The sequence below is a fragment of the Rhinatrema bivittatum genome, chromosome 2 (assembly GCF_901001135.1).
Source record: "Rhinatrema bivittatum chromosome 2, aRhiBiv1.1, whole genome shotgun sequence".
Taxonomy (NCBI): Eukaryota; Metazoa; Chordata; class Amphibia; order Gymnophiona; family Rhinatrematidae; genus Rhinatrema; species Rhinatrema bivittatum.
The window spans coordinates 418,947,659-418,959,819 of NC_042616.1; the positions used below are offsets into that span (position 1 = coordinate 418,947,659).

Genomic DNA, 12,161 nt, shown 5'->3' on the forward strand with positions numbered 1-12,161 from the left:
CTACCACCACACACACACATTCTCCCCTCATAACAATGCATAGATCAAATTATCAAGAGGGCGTCTCTTTGTAGTCTGGCCCTTTCAGTGATTTCAGACGCTGCGGAAGTGGGAAAGCAGGGATCAGAGTTTCCAGAGCAGTGGCAGATAGTGATAATGTTTCTAGAAAGCTAGCAACCCTGCCATATTCCCAGGAACCCTCAGACCTGCCTCTCACCGGAGATGGGTGGGGATGTGTGTGTGGCACACTCCCTCCAGACCAGTGCAAGGGCATTAGACACCCTAGGTGAACTTTACAGACTTGTGCCAGTACCCACCTGCCCTCATCACACACAATTACAAATTCTGCATTTATAATAATCAGTTTTACATGAAAAAGGACATTACAGGTATAGTCTTCTGAGGTAAAAATCACAAAATATCACAACCCTGCAAAAAACACTTGGAACACACTTGGTATTAGGCCTATGTTGGGTATGGGTGCTGCCCTCAGAAAGTCATAAGTAAACTGAATTACAATAAAAGTAAACCTTCCATACTAAAAGAGAACCAACTACCAGCCCTCAAATAGTAAAAATCCTAACTATAAAAAAGACAACACCGCACATACACCAGGCCCTAAACACCAATACACTTCCTATTAGGAAAACAACAAGCCAGGCTGCAAGTAGATCCCCACATAGAAACTACATGCCAGCAGAATAACTCATCTCAGTCAAATAAGCAGACCTGCACCAAATACAGAATAAAGAGACCAAAGTATAAAGGAACTGGAAACCTCAACAAGCCAGACTTGTATACAGAGCAGCAATGGAAAAATATAAATAGCATTCCTCAAAACAATGAAATCAAGGTATATAAAACATCAATAATAATAGTAAAAACATACTAATATAAAGAATATTTCTTATTGTGCCCAGATCAGTCCAGACACCTGGGGATTTTCCCCCTACCAGCAGATGGAAACAGAGAAGAAAATCTTGCACTGTACCTGAAGTACATTAAGACGGTGTGCCACCTGCAGTTGCTCAGTATTCTCTGTCTCCAGCAGATGGCAGAGGTGCAAAACCTGCAGTCGGGCTGAAAAAGAGAGAAAATTCTTCCCAGGGGTGTTAGGCTCCATCTGGGGCCACTTCCCTGGTAGAGTAGGGGCGAGCAGGGGTGGTGGTGGTGGTGGTGGGGGGGGGGGGGGGGGGGGTTCGGTTGCCCTTGGAGGAGCTATCCCAGATTCCATGGGGGATTTTCATTGCCACTGGTCTGGCTCCCTCAGGTCTGCCGTTTGTCCTCCTTCCTTTGGGGTCCCTGGCTTGGTGGATATGCGGAAGAAACTCTAGAGCAGGAAAGTACACCTTTTATTTTGGGGGAAATATTTTTAAAGACAGGGAACCTTCAGCCTCATCAAGTTACAGAAGTGAGGAAGCAACTCAGCTGCCAGTCTGGGCCATGGGGCAGCTTAATTCTGGGTAGTGGATTTGTCCAGAGGCTACAGTGAATACAGGCTGGTGACTGTGTGGTAAGGCAATGGCGGTTCCTGCTGAGAACAGGAAGCACTGCTGAGCACCAAGTTACAAACCTCAGGCCTCTGCAAGCCGTATGTGGGCGGCAAGGATGGAAGCTTGGGGTCAGCCAATGCTGCGGCAGTCTTGAAAAAGGCAGCGGGGAAGCGGCAGGCATCCCGGACACTGGAAGGTGGCACTGCGGCTCTCCCCTGCAGCGCAAGACCTGTAGTCATTTTGTTTTCTGGTCCCGCAGTGCAGGGGATATTGGGAGACAGAGTTTCTTCTCTCCCAGTGCTATCTCCTGCAGTGGAAGCATCAGAGGGTGCTTGGGGACGGGGGAAGGGAGAGACTCAGAGGAGGCAGCAGGAGCCACAGAGGAGGATTTTGATTCAAAGGAGGCATTCTAGATTAAATTTGTGCTCCTGGAGCACAGGAAAAGTGAACCAGTTTCAGGGGAATGCCGTGATCATCTATGGTGAGGAAGGTAGTCCCTGGACAGGGGTCAAAGTATCTGTTGCGCCCCCCTCCAAAAGGAAACGACTCCTTACACTGGTCTCGAAGGAGAAGTCAGTGGAGTCTGATGTGGGGGAGGGGGAGAGGAGTCCTCACTGGATCTCCTCAGAGACTAGGAGGAGGATAAGGACTTTTTGGAGGAGGGAGAGATTCCAGTAACAGAGGGAGACGACCCTAAGGTAGTACATCTGTTCTGCAAGAAGGCATTATATTCAATGATCTGCCAGATCTTAAAAGAACTGGGGATTAAGCAAATAGCGAAAGAATCGGAGGATGAAGGTGAAGATCCAATCATGGAGGGACTTAAGGGTCCCACAAAGATGTTTCCCTTCCACTGTACTGTGAAGAAGCTGGTCTTTAGGGAGTGGGATACCCTGGAGTCGGGCTTCAAAGTTGGAAGGGCCATGATGAAACTTTAACTTTCACCGGAGAATGCACTCGAACTACTGAAATTGTCTTGGGTGGATGCTTTGATTTCGGCAGTGACAAGATGACCACCATTTTAGTGGTGGATTGTGCAGCATAGCAGGATGCGCAGGATCGCAAAATGGAGTTGTATCTGAAGAGGATGTTGAAGTGTCGGCATTGGATACTCAAGCAGCTGGGTACACAGTAGCTTCATGGCACAAGCCTATCTGCTTGGATAGTGCCGAGATCCGCTCCAATGAAGGAGAGGAGTTGGGACGGAGTGAGATTAGACTTTTAATAATTGACTAGAAATCCCAAGGACAGTAGTAGTCGCAAGGTGAGATGGAGGGATTGAAGAACTGTCTCTGCAGACTGGGCCCTCAGTAACCAGTCGTCTAGATAAGGGTAGACGTGAGTGCCCAGTCGCCTTAAGTAAGCTGCTACTACTGCCAGGCATTTCGTGAAGACACAAGGGGCCAATGACAAAGGGCATTTGACAAAGTTCCTCATGAGAGGCTTCTAGGAAAAGTAAAAAGTCATGGGATAGGTGGCGATGTCCTTTCGTGGATTGCAAACTGGCTAAAAGACAGGAAACAGAGAGTTTCTTGGAGGAGAAGTCCATTAATGGCTATTAATCAATTTTACTTAGGGAATAGCCACTGCTATTAATTGCATCAGTAGCATGGGATCTTCTTAGTGTTTGGGCAATTGCCAGGTTCTTGTGGCCTGGTTTTGGCCTGTGTTGGAAACAGGATGCTGGGCTTGATGGACCCTTGGTCTGACCCAGCATGGCAATTTCTTATGTTCTTATGTAGGATTAAATGGACAATTTTCTCAGTGGAAGGGAGTGGACAGTGGAGTGCCTCAGGGATCTGTATTGGGACCCTTACTTTTCAATATATTTATAAATGATCTGGAAAGAAATACGACGAGTGAGATAATCAAATTTGCAGATGACACAAAATTGTTCAGAGTAGTTAAATCACAAGTGGATTGTGATAAATTGCAGGAAGACCTTGTGAGATTGGAAAATTGGGCATCAAAATGGCAGATGAAATTTAATGTGGATAAGTACAAGGTGATGCATATAGGGAAAAATAACCCATGCTACAATTACACAATGTTGGGTTTCATATTAGGTGCTACAACCCAAGAAAGAGATCTAGGTGTCATAGTGGATAACACATTGAAATAGTCAGTTCAGTGTGCTGCGGCAGTCAAAAAAGCAAACAGAATGTTGGGAATTATTAGAAAGGGAATGGTGAATAAAACGGAAATTATTATAATGCCTCTGTATCGCTCCATTGTGAGACCGCACCTTGAATACTGTGTACAATTCTGGTCGCCGCATCTCAAAAAAGATATAATTGCAATAGAGAAGGTACAGAGAAGGGCTACCAAAATGATAAGGGGAATGGAACAGCTCCCCTATGAGGAAAAACTGAAGAGGTTAGAACTTTTCAGCTTGGAGAAGAGATGGCTGAGGGGGGATATGATAGAGGTGTTTAAAATCATGAGAGGTCTAGATCGGGTAGATGTGAATTGGTTATTTACTCTTTCGGATAATAGAAAGACTAGGGGGCACTCCATGAAGTTAGCATGGGGCACATTAAAACTAATCGGAGAAAGTTCTTTTGGAATTTGTTGCCAGAGGATGTGGTTAGTGCAGTTAGTATAGCTGTGTTTAAAAAAGGATTGGATAAGTTCTTGGAGGAGAAGTCCATTACCTGCTATTAAGTTCACTTAGAGAATAGCCACTGCCATTAGCAATGGTAACATGGAATAGATTTAGTTTTTGGGTACTTACCAGGTTCTTATGGCCTGGATTGGCCACTGTTGGAAACAGGATGCTGGGCTTGATGGACCCTTGGTCTGACCCAGTATGGCATTTTCTTATGTTCTTATGATGTCAGGCCGAACGGAAGCACTCTATACTGGAAATGCCAGTTTCCGACAAGGAACCGGAGGTATTTTCTGTGAATTGGGGTTATTGCTATATGCATATACGAGTCTTGTAGATCTAGAGAGCAAAGCCAATCTCCCTGTTAGAGAAGAGGGAGTAGAGAGCCTAAGGTTATCATCCTGAACTTCTCCTTTCGAAGATGCTTGTTTAGGGCAAGAAGATCTAATATTGGACGAATGCCCCCCGATTTTTTTGGTATTAAGAAATATCGGGAGTAGAAGCCCTTTCCCCTTTGTAGAGGGGGAACTTGTTCTATAGCATTGACTTGTAGGAGGGATGTTATTTCCTCTTCTAGAAGTGGAGAGTGGTCGGTGGAGCTCCATCCCGGACAAGGTGGAGAGTCCGACAGTATTGAGAGGAAGTTTAGATGGTAACCTTGAGCTACGACCAACAGGACACACTGATCCGTGGTGATCGTATGCCACTGGTAGAGATGGTGATCGTGTGCCACTGGTAGAGATGGCAGAGGTGGAAGTAGACAATCGCTCTCTAGTGGGGAATCAAAATCCCGAAGGGGGGCCAGGTTGCGGAGGTGGCTATGTCTTCTGAGGCCTGGCCTGGCAAGGTTGAGCTTTCTGATAGGGTCTGGTTGGACGAGACCGAGCTAGAGGAGGTTAGTATCTACATGCTTTGAAGGTGGAACTTTTTGCCTCTCTTCTGAACAGCCGTTTAGAAGAGGAGGAGAAATCCATGTGCCCAGCAGAGAGTTGTTGCAATGTCTCATTATGATCCTTGAGCTGTGCGACATTCTCCTGAATCTTCTAGCCGAATAGATATCTCCTGTGCAGGAGAGGTCCACTAACCACTCCTGAACATCTGGGCGCAGATCAGAGGATTTCAGCCATGCCCACCTCCTGGCACTCATCCCAGCTGCTGACACCCTGGAAGCAGTGTCAAAGATGTCTTAAGCGGACCGCACCTCATGCTTGCCAGCATCAAGGCCTTTTTTTGAGAATGGAGTTGAGTTGGTCCTGGAACTGGTCCGGAAGGAAATCAGAAAACTCCTGCAGCTGCTTAAATAGATTTATTTATTTATTTAAAATCTTTTCTATACCGCCGCTAAGTTAAATACCATCGCAATGGTTTACATGAAGGCACATAATTTAATGTAGGTGGATGCGTACTATAGTACATTTTAATAGGTGCCACAAAAGGTTTGGTTACAATATATCGTTAAAGACGATCGATTTGTTTAGTGAAGTAAGTCATGACCAGGTGTACCTCTAGGGTAACATTCAAGGTTAAAATTCATATTCACAGTGTTTACAATTATGTTTTGTTATGATGTAGAGTTTCTAAGCTATTATAATGCACATTTTTTGGAGTAGTGCTTTGCGCCGGTGCTCTCCTGTCTAATCCTGTATGTTTTCTATTCCCCAGTCTCTCTATAAAATGCTTGTTTAAAAAGTCATGTTTTTAAACTTTTCTTAAAGATTTTGAGATCTCTTTGTAATCTGATCTCGAGGCACTGTGTCCAAAGTGCAGGGCCCTTTCTCTCACTTGGGTTAGTCTCGCAGTTTTTACTGAGGGAATGGTTAAGAGTGCTTTATTTGCTGATCGAAGGTTTCTGTGAGGGACGTGTACTCATAATGCTGTGTTTAGCCAGTCTGATTTTTCATTATGTATTAGTTTATGTATTGTACATAGGGCTTTGTATTTAATTCTGTGTTCAATAGGTAGCCAATGTAATTCCTTCAGTGTTTCAGTTATATGGTCCCTCCTCCTTTTTCCGGTTAGTATTCTAGCTGCTGTGTTTTGAAGTATTTGAAGTGGCCTTATTATTGTATTCGGGAATCCTAGTAAAAGGGCGTTACAGTAGTCCGTGCTAGAGAAAACTAGTGCTGGAGTACTGTTCTGAAATCAGCTAATGTTAGTAGTGGTTTTAGTTTTCTAAGTACCATGAGTTTTGCATAGCCCTCTTTTACTTTTAGTGATATATGTTTGTTTTAGATTGATTTCTGGGTCCATTATTATTCCAAGATTTCATACCTTTTCAGCTAGTTCAACTTTCTGGTTGCTGTTAGGATTATTGGATTTTGGATGATTTCAATATTTTTCCATTCTAAGTGAAGAAATTCAGTTTTTTCAATATTAATCACAAATTCCATTTGGTTCAGCAGTTGTTTTATAATGTCTAGGTACATGTTAGCTAGGTTTTAATGTTTTCTCTAGTGTATCCTCTATTGGGAGAATTAGTTGGATGTCGTCTGCATAAATGTAATGTAGGATTCCTAGTCCTGCTAGCAGATGGCATAATAGCAGCATGTATATGGTTAAAGAGGGTTGCGGATAAGGCTGATCCCTGCGGTACTCCGGTTTTGAGATTGACTTTTTCTGATAGAACGTTATTGATCTGAACCTGAAAGAAACCTATTATTTAGGTATGAACTGAGCCAGTTTATTGTTTTGCTGTGTAATCCGATTTCTTCTAATCTTTTTAGTAGTATTTTATGGTTTACTGTGTCGAAGGCTGCTGCTAAGTCTAGCATTATTAGAATGTAATATTTACCGCTGTCAAAACCTCTTAGAATATTATCTGTTAGCGAGAGAAGTAGTGTCTCAGTGCTGTAGTGCTTTCGAAATCCATGTTGAGATGGGTACAGTATGTTATTATCTAGGTGTTCAGCTAACTGTTTCTGTACTGATTTTTCTATTAGTTTCGTTATTAAGGGAAGATTTGAAATTGGGCGGTAGCTGTTCAGGATCAGGGGATCACTGTTTTTTTTCTTATGATGGTTTTTATAACTGCCCTTTCAGTATATTCAGTATTGTTCCTTCTACTAGAGATAAGTTTATGTTAGCTAATGTAGGGGAGATTGTTTTAGCTGTTTTCTTAAGTTCAAATGTTGGTATAGAGTCAATTTTATGTGGTGCCAGGTTTGTGTTTTTTAGCATGTATTCCACTTCCATCTTGGATATCTCAGTAAATGACGACCATTGGTTAACATCTCTTTTTTGCATTTTCATTTCTTGATTGGTAGTGTTAGGAAGTTTGTTTCTCAAGTTAGTAATTTTGTCACTGAAAAAATTGGCAATTTAGTTACATTTAGATTCAGGTAGATTTTGTGGTGATTCTTGTTTGTCATTGGTTAGATTAGATACTACTGAGAATAGGGTTCTTGGATTGTTAGCAAACTTTTCTATTTTACTGCTAGTAGTATTCTTTCTTAACCTTAAGGATAAGTTGTTTGTAAAAGCTAGACATTTTCTGTATTTAGTTAGGGTATCGTTTGTTTTGTTTTTCCTCCATCTTTTTTCCATTGACTTGAGAGTCCTTTTTGCATCTTTTACTTTTTTGTTATGCCATGGATTATTTTGTATTGTTTCTTTTTTTCGTATTGATTTGATTCCTGTTGTATTGCATCATATATAGTTGGTAGGCCGCAATACGGGAAATTAGCATAGATCCATGAAAGACTCTACGACCAATAGCATCAAGGAATTTCTGTTACTTCTCAGGAGGCATGGATGAGGCCATGGTCTTCTAGCCTTCTTCTGGGCAGATTCGACCACCACTGAATGATGGGACAGTTGAGTTTTCTGGAAGCCCAGTGCCGATTGGACTAAATAAGTAACATCAGTCTTATGGTTGATAGATGGGACTATACCTGGGTGCTCCCAGTTGCGCTGAAGAAGGTCAAGGAGGACCTCATGAACCGGGATGAACATTATCTCCTTAGGTGCATCGACAAACTGAAGGACTTCTAGCATTTTGTGTCTGGAGTCTTCTTCAGTCTGGAGGGTAAATGGTATGGTCTCTGACATCTCCTTGATAAAATGTTTGAAGGAGAGGTCTTCTGGTGGGGATCTTCGCCTTTCCTCTGGAGAAGAAGGCTCAGACAGGATATCCCCGGTGTCCTGGGAGTCCGAGGAATCATCGGTCCAGGGCTGGTAGAGTTGATCCCCAGCATCCAACGAGCCTCCAGATGGCTAAAAAGGGCCTTCTCCGGCCGGAGGAGGTCGGGGCACTGAAGGTATCGGAGGAGGCACTGGTGGCATCAGCATCGGTAAAGGTCGATGCGACAGAGGGGGCACCGAAGGTCTCGGTGACCTGGAATCGGATCCGGCATTGATGCTCCCTCCTCCTCCGAGGAGAGATGGATGGGCGTCGATGGATTGTGATGAATCGATGTTTTCACCGGTGCCAATGGCAGAGCACTGACGAGGACGTCCAGTCTGTCAAGTAATGGTGCGAGCATCGGCGGCATCGGATCCGGAGCCGTGATCGGCATCGGTGTCAATGGAGCCAGAATTCCATGGAGGGCCTGCACCACTGCCTCTTGAACCATCCAATTCAATTCCTCACGGAAAGCTGGTGTTAAGAGCAGTTCCGGAGTGGGAGACTGGATAGACATATATGTGGAGTCTCGGCTGCTGCCCCACTGAAGGCGGGGAACACCTCAGTGTACCTGGCACGGAGGAGGTTGGGGGCTCCTCGGCACGGGCCTTCTTCTTCAGTGGCTCGGTCGATGTTGAAGTCGAGGCCACCGGTGCACCTGGATCAGATGGCACAGTCTTTCGATGCCGATGCTTGTCCCGATGCTCAGCCATGCCTGTGCCTGGTGCCGAGGAAGTAGAAGTTGAAGTCCGATATCGATCGTCATCTGTGTCCGATCGATGATGAGACTTGGCAGGCAATGGCATAGATGACGTGGATGCCTTAGATGTCGGGAGCTGTTTTGTATGAAACAGCAAAGTCATCTTTTCTAACCGGGCCAGACGTCCCTTGGGGGTCATTTGGGCACAGTTGGTACGTGTCCACGTCGTGGGTAGGGCCCAAACAGAGTACACAAACCTGGTGAGGGTCCATGATGGACATTGTCTGAGGACAGTTGGGGCACCTACGAAAACCCGCTGCCATCGCTGCCGTCGAAAATTTAGGCCACGGCGCGGTCAGTGACCGTCGGGTCTAAAACCTGGAACCGTCGGTAACTGACCGCAAATAGAGGTAAAGCTTACCTTACGGTTGTGGGTATCGACAGTAGACAGTATTTTGCAAATACTGAAAATAATCTGAGGAAAAATTCCTGTCAGGAATTCTGTGAGAGCTCCTTATTCTGCGTGGCTAAAGCTGCGCGGAAAAAAAGACTGAAGGGGGACCCCTGCTGGATGCAGGGTTGGTGGCATGGTGGGCATGCTGAGTAGTGCCAGTCAAAGTTCTATAAACTTTGACAAAAGTGTTCCGTGATTGGGCTCCATCCTGATGATGTCACCCTATGTGTGAGGACTACCATCCTGCTTGTCCTGTGAGAACTTTTCTTCTCTATCTCCATTTGGTGGTAGGGGAGAAAAACCTGTGTCTGGACTGATCTGTGGGACTCCAGGAATGAAAATTTGCAGGTAAGAACTAATTTTCCTTTTCAAAACAGTTAATGAAAAGAACAGCCAATAACTCAAAAATTATAAAATTTCCCAAACATCAATAATATTTCAAGCTGGAATACATCAAATAACACCCAATAATTAAAACTAATAAGGATTTTAAAATCCCCGCTTTCCATTCCAGACAACTTTTGATTTCCAGTCACCCTGAGATTTACGTGGATTAGTGTGAGATAGGGGTTGGGGGGGGGGGGGGGGCCGGGAGAGTGAACTTTTCCCCTCTTAAATACACACACACACACATGCCTTCATGCTCTCTTTCTCTCGCGGGTCCTCCTCTTCTTGGGCTGGGCCTCTTCTATTCTTTGACTGCCGGCGGGTTGGGCTCCACCAGTGGTGCGCAGGGCCTTCTCCTTTTTTGGTTGCCAGCAGGGGGTGGAAACCCCATTGACATGTAGCTAAATATGTATCTGGCGGCAAGGTGAGGCAGCTCCTGGGCATTTTAGGGGCAGTTTTTGCTGCTCCAAAATTTTGTCACTTAAGGTAGCCGCCTCTAATCTGGTTGCTAGCTGTCACTATTGTATTATGGATGGGGCTCCCTCCACAGTGAATTCAACCCTAGCAAGCCTGAGGAGCAGAAGCAGGGCCTGAGAATTACAACCAGGTCTTCTGGCATGCAGGGCTAATGATGGTTCAGTATTAAGTGGAAAGAGAAGGAGAAAATCCTGAAATAACAAAAGAGGCAGAAGCATGTGGCAATTAGAGAAATAATCCCAACTGTATTGGGTGCCACAGGCCAGATTAAAAGCAACTTCCAGGCACATCTTGGTATGCTGACTATACATATTACATTTTATGAACTCTAAAAGGTAGAGTTCTTTGGCACAATTCAAGAATTAAGTCAAGCATTAGCAATAAACTTGAGAGACTAATATCATACCCAATATACCCTGGCATGTATGCGCAAAACCAGCCCATTTGGAGACACTACCCCACAATGTAGCACTGTCACTAAGTCATCAGGCCAGCCCCATCCATCCCCCACCCCAAAAAAAAAAAAAAAAAAAAAAAAAGATTGTTTTCCCCCCATAGCAAAGCCTATCTGTTTTTTTTCTTTTCTGACTTTGGGACATAGCTTCTTCTCCAGGAACAAAAATCTCAAACTGGCTCCTACTGAAAGAATTGTCTTTAAACTGCATTGCTAGATACCATAGTCACTCAGAAGAGCTAGACTACTAGCAACCATTCAATGAAAATGTCCAATCCTTCTTGTCAATAGGACAGTAATTTAGTTCACCTTACTGTTTCTAACACAGCTGATGTTTTATCAAAGAAGTTTCTAATTGGCTCCCTCACAGGCTTTGTAGAAAAACAGATCTACTGGCCACACTCGTCTCCCACAATTTATTGTTTTCTGAGGGGGGGGGGGGTTTGTTGTTTTTTTTGTTTTTTTAAGAAAAGTCAGCTGCTGACAAAATTTACTGCTCTTGGCAGCTGGCAGAAGATTGCTTCCATCATGAAGTAAACCTTAAAAAGTTTCAACTTAATAAATAAATACATTTAAAAAAAAGGTTTCAACTGTTTTATATTTTCAACTTAAACCTGGCGAGCAACAGCAATAAAATCGGACAGTGCAGACCTTTATTATCCTAACAAGGTCCTTTGTAAAAAGTGCCTAAGTTTTTGCCTTGGACAGCTTAACCATTCCTACTGATTTGATAAAGGACAATAATGCCAGGTCAAGTCAGTGACAGGGCAGGCAAAGGATGAAGGAGCATGGGAGGCTACATACCCACATTGGCGATGTATAGCTTGTCATTCAGGATGAGAGCAACGATAGCCATGGCACCACCTGAGACCTCCTGCTCAATGGCATTCAGACGCTCCCAGGATTTTCGGATACTGAGAGGACAGCTGGTGGTGTGGCACCCCCTAAAACACAGACAGGGAGGAGACGTGCAGTGAGAGTGTGCAGACATAAAACCATGAATGGATAAATGGGATCAGAGAATCTATAATATATCGGGCTTGCTAGTGTGTCTGTCAGTGCTTGCACATGTTCCACAGCCCACCGATAGATGGCGCAGGTGGCTCCCTGACCGCCTTGAAGGCTCAAACACGCCACAGGTATGAAGGACAGCGGCCATCGCGGGACAGGCAGAATATAGCAGCGGAGACCCCGGCATGCCGTGAACGGAGCGTGTCCTGCGGCACACGCTCCGTTTGCGGTGAGAATGAAGGCCCGGCGCACCGTTCATGGTGAAAAGGGAAGGCCCCCGTGTGCCGCGATCGGCATGCCCAGGCCTTCATCTTCACCGCAAACGGAATGTGTGCCGCGGGACACGCTCCGTTCACGGCATGCCGGGGTCTCCACTGCTATTTTCTGCTTAAGGCGAAAATGGAAGGCCCCCGTGTGCTGCGAACGGCGCGCTGGGCCTTCATCTTCGCCGCGAACA

At 44.9% G+C, this 12,161-nt stretch overlaps 1 protein-coding gene across 1 annotated transcript in view; it reads right to left on the reverse strand.

The window, feature by feature from the left end:
• The window catches only part of TAB1 (TGF-beta activated kinase 1 (MAP3K7) binding protein 1), a gene marked incomplete at its 5' end in the record, with an annotated part of 185,746 nt that overhangs the window by 155,291 nt on the left and 18,294 nt on the right, over window positions 1–12,161 (reverse strand). The window contains 2 exon segments of the mRNA XM_029590187.1: window positions 11,498–11,591; window positions 11,593–11,637. Of these exon segments, the coding sequence (XP_029446047.1) occupies window positions 11,498–11,591; window positions 11,593–11,637 (139 nt within the window).